This window comes from Lissotriton vulgaris, chromosome 8 (genome assembly GCF_964263255.1).
Source record: "Lissotriton vulgaris chromosome 8, aLisVul1.2, whole genome shotgun sequence".
Lineage (NCBI taxonomy): Eukaryota > Metazoa > Chordata > Amphibia > Caudata > Salamandridae > Lissotriton > Lissotriton vulgaris.
Genome location: NC_141696.1, coordinates 817043670 through 817057681, shown reverse-complemented (window position 1 = coordinate 817057681; position 14012 = coordinate 817043670). Strand labels below are relative to the sequence as shown.

General features: G+C 42.6%; 1 protein-coding gene across 3 annotated transcripts in view; it reads left to right on the top strand.

Annotated features, from left to right (window-relative positions):
• MAP4K4 (mitogen-activated protein kinase kinase kinase kinase 4) overlaps positions 1-14012 on the top strand; it is a 665231-nt gene that overhangs the window by 525238 nt on the left and 125981 nt on the right. For 2 of the 3 annotated variants that reach the window (XM_086934708.1, XM_086934709.1), the window contains exons 17-18: positions 6914-7144; positions 10401-10510. In XM_086934708.1, coding sequence (XP_086790834.1) covers positions 6914-7144; positions 10401-10510 — 341 coding nt within the window. The remainder of the gene's footprint in view (positions 1-6913; positions 7145-10400; positions 10511-14012) is intronic. The other variant, XM_086934710.1, reaches the window with a different exon arrangement.

Here is a 14012-nt window from a genome sequence, read left to right as displayed (position 1 = left end):
TGATCCATCTTAACGCTGTAGATTGTACTCCTTTACTCCGGAGGATGTTTAGTAGGCAGTCGTGCGACACCGTGTCAAACGCTGCTGACAGGTCTAGCAGTATCAGAGCCACAGATCCCCCTTGATCTGTGATGCATCTGACGCTGTCCGACACTGCCAGCAACGTTGCTTCGGTGCTGTTGTTGGCTCTAAAGCCGGTCTGGGTGGGGTCCAGAAGTGAGTTGTCTTCCAAGTATCTGGATAGTTGTGTATTGACCATTTTCTCTAAAGCCTTGGAGAGATAGGGGAGCTGGGAAATTGGCCTATAATTCTCCGGGTTAAGGATGTCGGATCCGGCTTTTTTCAGGAGGGGGGTTACAGATGCGTGTTTCCAGGATTCTGGAAAGGACGCAGTAGTGAGGGACTGATTGAAAAGTTTGGTGATGAAAGGGCAGAGTGTCGGTGCAATTTCCGAAAACACAAAATGGGGACAAGGGTCAGCAGGAGAGCCGGATTTGATTGTTTTAAGAACCGATAACACCTCATCTTCGGAAAGTGGTTGAAAGTTAGTTAGACGTGGGGAATGGCCTGCGTCTGGATGGACGTTGTCTTTGTCAGATGTTGGCGAGTTTTCGTCAGGGTTGTCAGGTGGAATAGTGGAATGAGAGGGGGTGAAGGTAGAGTAAATTTTGTTAATCTTTTCGGAAAAGAAGGTGCTAATCCGTTCACATGCCTCAGTTGAGGGGGTGAGGGTTTGTGAGGTACTGGATGGATTACTAAGCTCCTTTACGATTTTGAACAGCTCTTTTGCGGAGTTGTGGTTTTCCTGGATTTGTTGCGTGAAGAAAGCTTTTTTTGCATCTCGAATGGCGAGAATGTATTGTTTCCGCTTGATGATATAATTTGCTCTAGTTTCTGAGTCTTTAGTTTGTCTCCATTGATGTTCAGTTTTTTGACATTCCCTTTTAAGGCTTTTGAGGAGGGGTGAGGTTCCGTGACGATTTGAACCCGTGTTTTCAACATTGTCGTAAATACATAATTTTGGTATCGGTGAACCGCAAATGATCCATTTAGCATATCCTGGTGTTTTCGCTATGCTACGAGCAAGAGCACTCCTGTTATGAACACATTTCTGATCTACCCATGGCATCCATCTTAGATCACGGAAGCCATTTTGTGTTTCTTGCCCTCACGTAGACAATGGACACGCAGTGACCCCTTTCACCTAAGGACACGTAAGCTTTAGCCGGAGATTCACCTTGCTAATGACACATGCACCTTAGAACAGAACACGCCATGGCTGCATGACTCGGCAGAAGCTGCCTCCTCTGCCCGAGGCCAGTCCTGCTATACTGGTTCTCGTGTTCGTTGGCCTGATCATGATTAGGCGGCCGAAGCTGGTAGCCTTGCCCATTTACGACCCACAAACATCTCTTATCCTGCTTTTCTATCTTCTGCACCTGGCTCTGCTCCTTTCCTTCTGGGCCTTTATTAGGGGGAGGTAACGAAATTTACGATGAGGCGGCCCGGGTCTTGAATGAAAAGTTGACATTGGATTATGATGGAACAGTGGGAACCCCTCGTTCGTAATGTTTTGACATCAGATATTGTTGACGATTCCTGTGCAACGCCAAATATTTATTGTTTAGGACACAAAGGTTTGGGAATGTACTAACATGTAAAGAATTTGCCTCAAGCCCAAATTTTAGTATATAAGGAGCAACCCTCTTTGTACAAATCGAACAGGCTCCTAGATTCTGCCCGTGTGTAGTTTCTGTGACTTCTGTGTCCCTGCAGTAATAAACCTTTGGTCTTTGACGCCACCATCGAGAAGCCCGTGTTTCTGTTTATTTGTGCACCGAGACAGGTAGAACTCCGGGGTCTTCGGGTGTTATCCCTGACACCTCTGGACGGAACCAAAAAGTCCAGAACTCCAGGGGGGTGTACCATTTTCCATCGGAATAGTTTCCGAAGGCTACATAGCAGTCCAAAACAAACCCCTCAAGATCTCGTTACTTGCTCTTTTAGGGTCAGAGCATTGTCAGTAAGAAAACCCAGATTTTTAATGATTTTTTGGGGGGGTTAAGTGCTTAACATTTTTGGCCACCATAAATTTTTCAGCACCTCCAAACATTTCAGATTTTTCTGCATATAATTTCAGACAGTGTGTGTGTATAGCCACTCTTTTACCTAGGAAAGGCACTCAACTAGATTATCCTTTATTTTAATACACTTATCGTCAATAGAGCTAATCAGTTGAGTGTCATGAGCATCGATTATGATCACAAAACCTTTTTTATTTTTTTTACAATGTTCGGTATTGGCACTTGATAAAAATTGACTAGAGTGGGGCTCAGAGAGGAGCCCTGAGGAGCTCCACAGTGCAAATCTTTGAGACTAGATCTGGAAGGCAGAAGCTGTACTGATTGCGATGTATTACATAGGAAAGAATAGAACCAATACTGAATGTAGACCAATTTCATGCAGCCTTCAAAGTAAATCAAGGCTGCTGATTAGTCTAATAGTATTAGTAACACTGATTTCTTTTGATCTACTAGAAACCTAAAGCTATCAGTCACTGCAAGTCAAGTAGTTCTGGTGCTATACTCTGCTCTGAATCCTGTTTGTACTGGATCTAGGATGTTATTACTCCCCAAATAATGAGTTAATTGGGTATTAACTAATATCTCCAATACTTTAACCTTATAAAGTGTCAATGAAATGGGGAGATTGTTTTGATAGTATTGAAACGCCCACTCATTCTTTCTTAGACAATAGCACAATTAAGGCATATTACCAGCTTGTTGGAAACTCTGCCTCCTTAAGAGATTTGTTTAACCCCTTCGATGCTCATGACGAGCTCAGCTCGTCTTGAGGCACAGTGGAGCTGTGCTCATGACGAGCTCAGCTCGTCATGAGCAATGGGATTTCCAACAAGACCAGCACCGGAGGGGAATACCATCAGCATCAATGGTGTTAAGAGAAATGTTACCTGAGGTGCAATTACGGGAATTACACGACTAGACAAAATAGAGGGAAGGATCCAAAGCTGAGTAAGACCTCAAAATTCCCATGATCATTTCCACCATTTCCACTGTTAGATCTGCAAACTCCCCATCCCCCCCCCCTCCCTCCCCCTTAATTGGAAGATGCTTACTGCGGTGATGTTTAATTCACTTTCTCGAAGTGTGATTGAGTCCCAAATGTTGAATAGATGGACATAATTTTATTATTGAAAATTGTGGACAAGTCCTCACAAAAAGAAGCAGAGGCTTCATTGAATTTTGATTTTGAATATTTTGCTGATTTTTTTTTCCTTCTCCTATGCGTTTTTTAGTTTTCTTTTTTCTAGATGTCTCTGAATGCACCGCAAATAAACAGAATTCAAGGGCTAATGGGTATTTTAGTTGCAAGCAGTGGCCCAATTGTTAAAACCTATCACTTTGAAAGATCCTTACAACTTTGAGTACTTGAAAGGTGGTTGTGCACTTGACATGTGGGCCTATTGGGCTTTGACTGGAGTGCAGGCCAAATTTTGCTGAGGATCCGACGTCTCGGATGTCTCATTACTTCATTGCGCATGTAAGTGGTACTTTGCACTGGACACAAAGTACATGAAACTACTTAATAGAGTTTTGGTCCAAACGCATGTCAATTGTGTGTGTATTAGACATTACTGATGACTTCCAAATGTCCTTTCAACCACATGTTAAGGCAGTTATGCTGACCTCCTTTCCAGCTATAGCATTAAATTCATTTCTATGTGTTTGCGCTTTCCATCACTACTGTCTGCCTGCTAGCGGTTTAATATATCCATTTTAGATTTTTTCAGAAAAACCTACATTGCAGTCCCCAAAAGGGCTGCGGGCTCAGAACTATTGTTTAATGTGAAGAGAAGACTTATTTTACCTTGTCCTTCACTCTCTTCATCAGTTATAAATACCCATCTGTGTTTAGGCTTTTGTCACACTACCGATTGTGTGGAAGGCAGGAATTGTTGCTTATAATGTGCTTCCTTCTCAAAGGCGTAAAGCCAAACACTTTTTTCCGCAAAGCCATTACCCATGGTGTGGCAGTCACTTAGTAGATTAAGAAATCTATCACCAAAATAAATAATAAGCATTGATTCCTCTTTCTGGCCTTGAAGGAGTCCTTGCCTTTTCTCCTGTGGAGGTTTGCTTAGATATGCAGCAGCAATAGTGCATCATTGTTCCCCCCCCCAGAAATAATGTAAAAATGTGTTTCCTCAGAATTTGGTATCGTTCATTTTGCCTTTTCCTTGTTCTGTAATTAATAGGTGGTACTGTTAACATAGTCAGTGGAGCTCATTATTTTAATTCTTGAAGAACTGAAGGCTGAGCATGCTCACCTACTTGTTAAAGAGAGCTCATAGTGAGTGTCTTATGCAAAGCGGTATCTCAGTACGCAGCACAATTTTGCAGGAAGGACATAAGGCTGCGAATGGATGCAACCCACAGCATTGTTTGCGTACTATCTTATCTTCTACTATCCGGGCAATTAATAGCTGCATCTTGTGTCTTTAAGACAGTCAGTGCTTTCTGTGCAGTGAAATGGGAAGGTTATTTAGGACATTGAAGGTTAATTTCAGTATAAAGAGAGGGGTTTCGTTTTTTTGATTACTCAAGCTATTTAAAAATCTTTGAATCTGTAAAACTGTACGTTTGTGGAACTCTTAGTTCTGCTCCGTGAAGCACAGTTATGTTGAAAATGTTGTGGCCACAATATACAGATTGCTCTACAATAGTGTTAAGCTAAAGCTGAAAAGACTTTTAAAGTCCTTCCTTTCCTCCTCCAACCCCCACCCCCCTGGCTGATTTTGATTTCCATGTTGTATCATTTTGGTTTTACTTAAAATGTGCATTTCCTTCTGAGATCTACTTTTTGATGCTCTTCTCTTTTCGGAAATGTGGATCCTAGCTGGTTCTACATCATCAATTCTAAATGGGATTGAGCATCAGTGTAGTTCGTACTAGCAATAAACTTGCCACACCAGTGATTCTTCCAGACAACTGCCAGTGACTTCCCTGGGGCTAGAGTAACAATTAGGGTGATACTGGTCGAGTTATAGGTGTGACCTTTTCTCCAACATTTCATCTTTGCCTATCCCTCATAGGGTCTTTCAAAATAGGAAGCCTGTAATCGAATTAAATTTACAAAAATATAAAGCTACTTTTCCAGCATTGTCATATTGACATTGGTATTGTAGAAATGCATAGGGTCTTTCTAAACAGGAAGCCTGTAATCGAGATACATTTACAAAAATATAAAGCTACTTTTCCAGCATTGTCATATTGACATTGGTATTGTAGAAATGCATAGGGTCTTTCTAAACAGGAAGCCTGTAATCGAGATACATTTACAACAATATATAGCTACGTTTCCAGCATTGCCATATTGACATCAATATTGCAGCTAATGCACAGGTAATCCACTTAAAAACTGTAGGTTGCACACTTTTCATTACACTACAAAGTGTCCCTTTTGTGTTGTCCAGTTTTGGGGGCCGAATAGATGGGGTGAACTCTGTTGTTTTGGTTGTGTATATACAGCAGCAAAGGTTTGCTAGTATGGGATACTGTATTCCATTTGCCCAGTTAATGTAAACATGTTTTCTAAAACAGCCAATTTAAACTACTCCAGTGGACTATGCTGCTGCATAATTACAATTTGAATGAATTTGTGGGACAGTCCAGTTTGCAATTGAGCATATGCAAAAACAAACACTCTATCCGTAGGGGCATATATTTTGCGCATTCATTAAGGCAAAAAGAGCGGTTTGCTTATTGGTCCTGATCCACATCCTGTATGTTTCTCTAAATAAGAGCTTTCAGTGTATTTTTGTTTACAATCTAATTTAAGAGTAATTCATTTTACATCTACTCTTAGAAAAGTGGCATTGTTCAGGTTCCTGTATCAGTCGAGGTTTTTGAATCTTTCTAGCCTACTGTTACTGCCTTCTTGGCTTTTTTATTTAAGTTTTCAAAATTCCTGATTTTTAAAAAAAAATAATGTAAACTGTTTAATAAAAAAAAAGGCCCCCATTTCCTGCTCTTTCACCACCCAAAGACAGAAATGTATGCCTCTGGCTTTTGAGCTGCAGGGCTTAGCCTCTTGTCACAGCAATAAGGTTGAATCCAACTTGCAATTCCCAAAAATTAGGCAATAAAAAATGATCAGACATTAATTCTATTAGAATAAAGATCGAATTAGCACTGTGAAAGCAAATGAAAGAAAAGGATGACCGATTTCTTTGAATTCACAAACAAAATAAAGCATCAGAAGTCCTTCAGCTTGCCAGTTAAGTACCAAAGCAATGATAGCTCTTGCACTTCCTAGCTAATGTTTAATATACTCGCCCATTCCAAGCAGCTGCATTACCATATGAAAGTTCACGATTGAGGGAGTTTAATATTGTAAATGTTTTTGACCTAGTGAATTCTAGGACTTTGATGCATTGTTTTAACATCTGTCCGTGCAAACCATTTCTGTATGTGTTCATATTTCTGTATATCTTCATTTGTATGCTTAGTGATATATATATATATATATATGTCTGTCTGTGTCTGTATATGTCCATATATATATATATATATATATATATATATATATATATATATATATATATATATATATATATATATATATATATATATATAATATTTGAGCCAAAGCTGCTGCTTCTCTGCTCACATATGCAGTACTTGTGGAATTTCATGCAACATTTCCAATGCAACGTTCTAACGTCATCTCCGTGACCATCCCTCCTACCCGTTTATCCTCTTGTTTCACGCTGACGTATAGCTGCATGGTAACCTGCTTTGAAGGTTTTTTTTCTCCTACCTGTAGATGTGCTGTGAAGTTTGAACCCAATGACCATGAACCGCATTGAATGTTTGTTTTGTTTTCTTGTAAGGTACAGTGGGCCCACCTGGCATCTCTCAAGAACAATGTTTCCCCTGTCTCGCGATCCCACTCCTTCAGTGACCCTACTCCTAAATTTGCACATCAACAGCTGCGCTCTCAGGACCCACAGCCACCTCCACGCAGTGAGGTGCTAAATCAGAGCTCTGAATCTAGGTCGGAGGTGCCTGACCCCACCCAAAAGGTGTGGGTAAGATCCGACAGTGAGGAGGTGCCTCCAAGGGTAAGAAGAAGCAAGACACTACTTTGTGCATTTTGAAAGGATGCTGTGGCGATGCCACTTTATTAAGCGTACTAAGTGACTAAAGCACAGGGAACATCAAATGTCTTTAGGAATTTTCCTTTTAAGGGGAACTATAATCACTTTTAGAACAAACCTTGTAAATTAAAAAAACAAATCTGAAAAGATGAACTGTAGGTTTTGAAAATGGTTTTATTTAATTAGTAAGAGCTCAAAAGTTAATTCCAATTTTAGTGAAAAAGGCAATCGATCCAGTGACCTGGTGCCACCATGTTTGGGAGCTTGCTGAAATTACCTTTACCAGCAAATTAGTAGATTTTAATTAGTAAACATATTGCTGGAGTCTTATTCGTACCAAATTGTGAATCTCAAAGACCGGAAGGAGGATGGAGTGCACAGAGAACATGCCATTAAACTATAAATAAGCTGTGTTTGCTGCGTTCAGTGGATATGCTCTTTGTCACAAGGTGGTTCTTAAAGTGATGGTGGATCCCCTTACAGAAAAATTCCTCCGAGAGATGACCGTGCTTTGTGTTCACTGACAACATGCGTAGAATTTATAGATTAAGATAGAAATGTGCAGAACAGTTAGTGTTTTGTTAGCGTGCAGAGCAAATCATTGATAAATCACCATTAATGCTTGAACATGAGCTAACTCATATTCACTTTTACTGGTAAATGTAAGTGCAATCCATAGCCATAAGATTACAGGTTGCCCCCTTACCCTATCTTTGTGCATTAGGTGCATAGACACCTGTGTCACATTAGGCTTCTGAACAAGCCCTACTGTGCAGAGGCCTTGGAAGATGATACTACTTTCAAGCTTGATGTGGGATGCTTCAGAGAGGATTTACTAGAACAATGGCAAGCCACAAGTGATATGTAAACACCCGAGTTGTAAAAGAACACCAATGTTAATCTAAAATGTCGATGGGGTGCTGAAAATTAGCCTGTGAAAATGAGAATAACTGCATCACAATGTCTTGGTGACCTGGAGAACTGAGGTTGCATTGATGACATATTCTGCAGTAAGACCATGTTAAACCTCATGCTCTTCATTAATGCACTGTGCAGTGGTTGGGCTTGCAAAGGAATTTAGTTCACTCGAAGAAAGATTCTGGTGTCAATCATAGGCTAAGTCTGTAAGATAAATAATGAGGTCTACTTAAAAACCTCCTTATCCACGCTATATACACCATCTTTAGATTGCTCTTAATTATGGTCATGTGTTTAGCCTTGCCAACATTGAAATAAACTTTTGGAGTCTCACAGCTCTCCCATCTTACCCTAGGTATTGCCTGACAATGCATCTGTAATATTTTATTGCTCAGTGCAAATATGGCAGTGCCAAGAAATAATACAGGGAGTCCAGTCTTGTAGTACCTTTTGCTTTTTTGATGAACTTTCTTTAATAACGGTCTGTTGAGGTAAGATTTTAATCCCCTCTTGGGAGAATGAGTAATGGAGGTAGGCAGGACAGTTGTAGAAACAAACATTGCCTTCTCCTGGCCAGTTTCTAATTGGATACTTTTCAAAGCAGCTACCGGTTCTTAATTGTTTGTTTTGACCCTTTAAATTCTGTTTACTCTGCTCTTTAGTCCCGCATTACCTGCACCATTGCTTAATTTGGGTTCCTTAATATCTCGCTCAAGTTTTTCTTATGTATGCTACTGTATCCCAGTACACTCCTTATATAAGGTACAGATTATATATGGTACATCCCATTTTTTTAGTGATGCTTTCCCACCAGGTACATTTGTCCTGAATGTCTTTAAAATTACTTCTGGCTATAGCATGACCAGTGAATTGAAAGCTTTCTGTGCATTTGGTGCAATGTGTTCTTTATGTTCAGAGCCCCTTTTATCATGAAGCTGAAAGACTAAGGACCTTATTACGAGTACGGGAGTCCTAGGACTGCCAAACCCGCGGTAGCAGTCTGACTGCCACCGCCCGACAGTCAGCCCAGCGTATTACGATGGTGGCAGTGGCAGCAGCACAAGACCACTGCCTCCACCGGGATCCAGGATCCTACGGAGGTGGTGGTGTGCAAAGGGGCTGTATATGCTGGAGGTGCTGATGCCGTCACAGCCGAGCATATTCCGACTCGCATTTCCATTGCCTATTTCATGGCAGAGACCCTGCCATGAAAAGGGCGGCGGAAAAGCTAATGGTGGTGCGTGTGGGGTGCATGTTGTGCCACCCAAGAAAAGCACCTAAGTTTGTGCACTGTGTGGCATGCACAACATGTTGCACACCACACCGTGCACAAACGTGCGCTAGGCGCTGTCACGGTGATGGTATGCGGTTTAGTCTCTCCTATGAGCCCAACTTACCCAGTGCCTCAGCACCGCCCGCGATTCAACTTTCAATCCGGCGGCGGGTTCACCATATCTTAGCGGACCTCCACGGTGCCGGTCCCAGAGGATGGCTGCCAAACTCGTAACAAGGCCCATAGTCTTTGCCTGATAGTTCTTAAACTGTTAAATGTACTGTAAACCTCATCAGTCTGCGCTAATAACACATATACTGCCACATGAAGAAGGCCACCATGCAAAACCTATCCGTTATTACTTCTTCTCTCCCATGTGGTTTACTTTTTCTTTTCAGCTTCTCCCTTTTGCTCATCTATTCTAAAGATATTTGATTCGTTTGTACTTACACAGTGAATACTTACCATGTTTTTGAAATATGTCTGGACAGTTCATTGCTTGTCCCAACTTAACATGATACTGAATATATTAATTTGTCTTATTGCCCATTGGCAACATACTGTAATTGTGCATCTTCTAAATGTGCACATTCCCTATCACCAACAATAAACATGACTTTTGCAGCATGCTGCAATACTTTACTGGTTATGCATTTCACATACAACAAATGAAAAATATCCATGCCTTGCTTATAAAAATAACGGAAACAGCCAGCCATCTTGCGCTATCCCAGTTGGACTGGATTCATTTTTAAGTAGAATGGCACACTCCTATCCCTGGAATATGCTCAAAATGCAGTGTACTTGGATATAGTTGTTATGTTCTATTTCACACTATATTGCAACCATATACTTTTTAAGAACAATGTAGTAAACAAAGGTGTGTAAATGTGCATCCTAATATTCTGTACAGTATGTACATTTTTAGACTGCACTGATAATTTGAGTCCTTTTGAATACAGAGGGGCCATTTAAACATACTTGGTGGAATTGTGTAATAACAAAACAGTTTTTATTTTCCTATGCAAGGTACCTGTAAGGACCACGTCACGGTCACCTGTGTTATCTCGTCGTGATTCACCTCTTCAGAACAATGTTGTGCAGCAAAACAATCAAGCAGGGCAAAGGAATTCCACAAGGTTGGTTTGTTAACTTTATCTGATCTTTACTACTATTCACTACTTTCTGTTCTGTAATGTTCTTTTCTTAGAAGGATATTAATTTTGAAATACAAAAGCTGCAACTCAGCTGGGAGGATGGTACCTTTCAAACTCAAATAACACTTTTCCAACCCATGCATCATGTGCCCTTCATCCCATTTAAAAGTCAAGCTGTAAGTGATTAAAGTTATCCACAATTCTAGAAATGTACTTACACGAGAGGAAAAAAAGCAGGTCATTGTAATGTTCCGTTTGTGGGGGAACCTTGGACTATTGATCATCTGGTGGTGTATCTATCCAGAAGGACATCAATGCTCTGGATCAGCTCTTATGTTCGGTTATCACACTCCCGCTCTTCACATCATAAACACGCTCAACCAGAGTTGGCTTCTTCCCTGACCTCAAAAGTTCCAGTCTTTACTGTTTCATTATAGAATGGAAATGCAGTATAGCCCAAGTCCCTCATCAACTAAGGACAAATCCAAACTGTTCTAAAAAGATTAACAACACTGAGCAGACCACATTAGGCCTTTTAAAATTCTCACTTAAATGTACCTGGGCATGTAGAACCCTTTCTGTCGATCAGTGGAGAGGATCTTTCAAAACTCTTAAGCTAATAGATACACATCTAGTCTAATAGTAACACCAGCAAATATATAGGCTGCATTTGGGCTAAGCAGTAGAAAGTTACTTTAATAGCCTGTAAAGAATTTAGGTCCCACTGAATCACCTGAAATTTGAAAATCGATGCTTTGCAAGACTTGTGCAAAAGGGGAGTCCAATATGTTCACAACCCTGTTAACTGTAGACTGTTAAGTAGTGGGGAGGCTATCTAATATTCTTTGGTATTGTGTGTTTGTTTTACACCAAGGACATTGGGTCTCCCCCAAGACCGAATGTTCACTTAAATATATATAGAATAGTGGAGGCTATAAGTGAGACTGTAGGTTATGGTGTATAAATAAACATGAATTCCCTTCCTTGGCTACATTTCCAGATTATCTGGGGTTACTTAATGTTACGTGTGTTTCCAATATTTTTAGGTCGAGGACCGAAGGCTGCGCTTGCGCAGTCTCCAGTGGGAGATTTCATGATTTGGAGTACGGGGCCGGAACCCGCCTCTCTCTTCCATTGGCTGGCTCCCTAAACGGAGGCCAGCCATTGGATGAGAGGGGCATCACTCAGTTCAAGCCCTGTCTCTTTCGGATTCGGGGGCGTGTTTTTTTGCGTTCTTTCGACTGTGGCGTCATCCGTCACTCAGAACGCCAAAAACACGCCCCCGAATTCGAAATTTTCGGAGTTGCGGCCGCCATTTTGCGTTTTTTTGCTGCCGCGTGTATTGGCCCCAGACCACAGAACCACCTCTGTGCTGCGCGCCCCCGGTGAAAGAGGCAATTGAGTCCCCGTGTTTGCACAGACTCGGCGGCTGCCAGAATCCCTTTAAGGCCAGTTGTTTGCCTTTGCCACCTTCCTCCCCTACCTTCTTCCCGTTCCCTCCTCTTCCTCCGACCATTGGCTAGGGGCGGGGGGGCAGGCCCAGGGCTCCTGCAGCTGGCTGCTCCAGCACGAAGGTAGTCTGACGAGTCTGGGAAGGGGACGGGGTGCTGGGATCCGTGATCTGTTCAGTCTCCGCGCCACCACGAATCTTTCTGGTACACCTCGGGTTTGCCTCCCCCTGTCCCCAGCCCTCCCCTCCCACGTGCACCCTTCCTGCTCCTCCTCCCTATCATGGTAGGCGATCACAGCAGCTTCAGCGGTGACCGTCCCGGACTCTCTCCCAGCTCCAAGACCGGGTTAAGTTGCAAAATGGTCCTACAAGCCGTGGGGAAGGTTTTGAGCTAAGCCGTTTTGTCTGTGGGAAGGCTTTTCTGTCCGACTGAACTAGCGATCTGTTAGGCAATGGTGTGTAGCTTCACAGAAAGGGCGTCAGGGGGCCAGACCGCTAAAGCTTCTAAAGCAGTCCAGAGGCATGGATCACCGTTTAACTTGGTGCGCTAGTTGCGTTCGATTATTCTGTGATTTGGAGGCTTTCCCAGGCACTATTTGGAGACAACACAGAAAGGCACCTTTTTGGCGTGTCTTGAGCCCATCTGCGGGGGGGGGGGGTTGTTGGGTTGGCGGTGGCGTTGTTGGGTTGGCGGTGGCGGTAATTGGCGGTAATGTGCAATTTTTCCACCGTGAGATCTAATTCTCTATTGAAGTTTAGTTCACAATACCAGTGTGCTAGGATGTTAGTCCCTCTCTTCTGGCTTCTCTGGGACTTCAGTCACAAACTTTATATCGCGTCTGAGTGTTTATTTTCTGGTTCTAGGTCTGTGCAGAAACTTTAGTCACTCGGTAAATGGTGGTCTCCTTTGGGAGTTTAAGTCGTGGTCTTGTGTTTGGAGTTTAGTGACTTAAGACTGTTGTTTACTTCTTCACTGGCCTGGGTTTAGCCTCTTGTTGTATTGCCAGCTATGAAGATAGTCCCTCAGTGTGTGCCTCTGGGAGATGGTCCATTGTCCTCAGTATGTGTATAAAGTTCAGTGCTTCAACTTGGTCTGTGTTGGGAGCTTAAATCCTCCCTTTCGGTGTCTGGAGTCGCCTCCACTACACACGGAAAGAGGAGTAAGTGCCTCAGTCTGGGGGGAGGGGGGTGGGGGAGGTTTATTTCCTCGATTTCAGTCTCTGCTGGACAATTCTTTCTGCGATTTTATCTCTGCGGACTCCAGTCCCTTGTTGCAGGTCTCTGCTGAGAGAGTTGGTCCAAATGGTAGAACTCAGTTTACAAACGGCCCTCGCCGTTGTAGGGATTGCATAGTGGCCATTCACAACCAGCGACCCTTCCTCCGCGTGATTGACATACATGGGTCGATATTTCCGGGGTTTTCCCACCTGCAGCCCTGTCCAAGCCCTCTACCCCGACAACAGAGGATGCCAGTGCCACTTGTGTGAAGGCCTGGCCTTTCACCACCACCCTCGTATCCCCATCCACCCCCATATTCTAAAGCTGCTTGTGTGATCTTACCATGTTGTCCGATCTATTGTGCGTTAAACACAATAGATGGCTTTACTTTGCAAGATGAGACAAACGAGAACAGCACCTACAAACAGCTCACCCTAGTTGTATGTTGGAGTGCTGCTATTTTGATGGCCTGTCTAAGGAATGTTCCATCCCTAGAACCTTAGCTTGCCCACTGTGCAGTGCGCCTGGGGCAGGGGGTGGATAACTCTTATGACAGTTGGCAGAGTTGCCCTTATTACAGAAATCACCCCGAAAGTATGGGCACCTTGTGCTATGAATAGATGCATATTCCTTAGAAATGCTGGGGTTGCATAATGATGCTTTATGCTATGGAAAATGAAAGTTGTGAAACCATTTAGTAGAAAATGTAAGCACTGTTAGCAATTGGTCAAGGGAAGCACTGGTGAAGAGATGTTCGTGGGGCATGCTTGATTGAGAAGTAAGAGGCAAATGTATGAATGAGGGAAATCTCAGAGC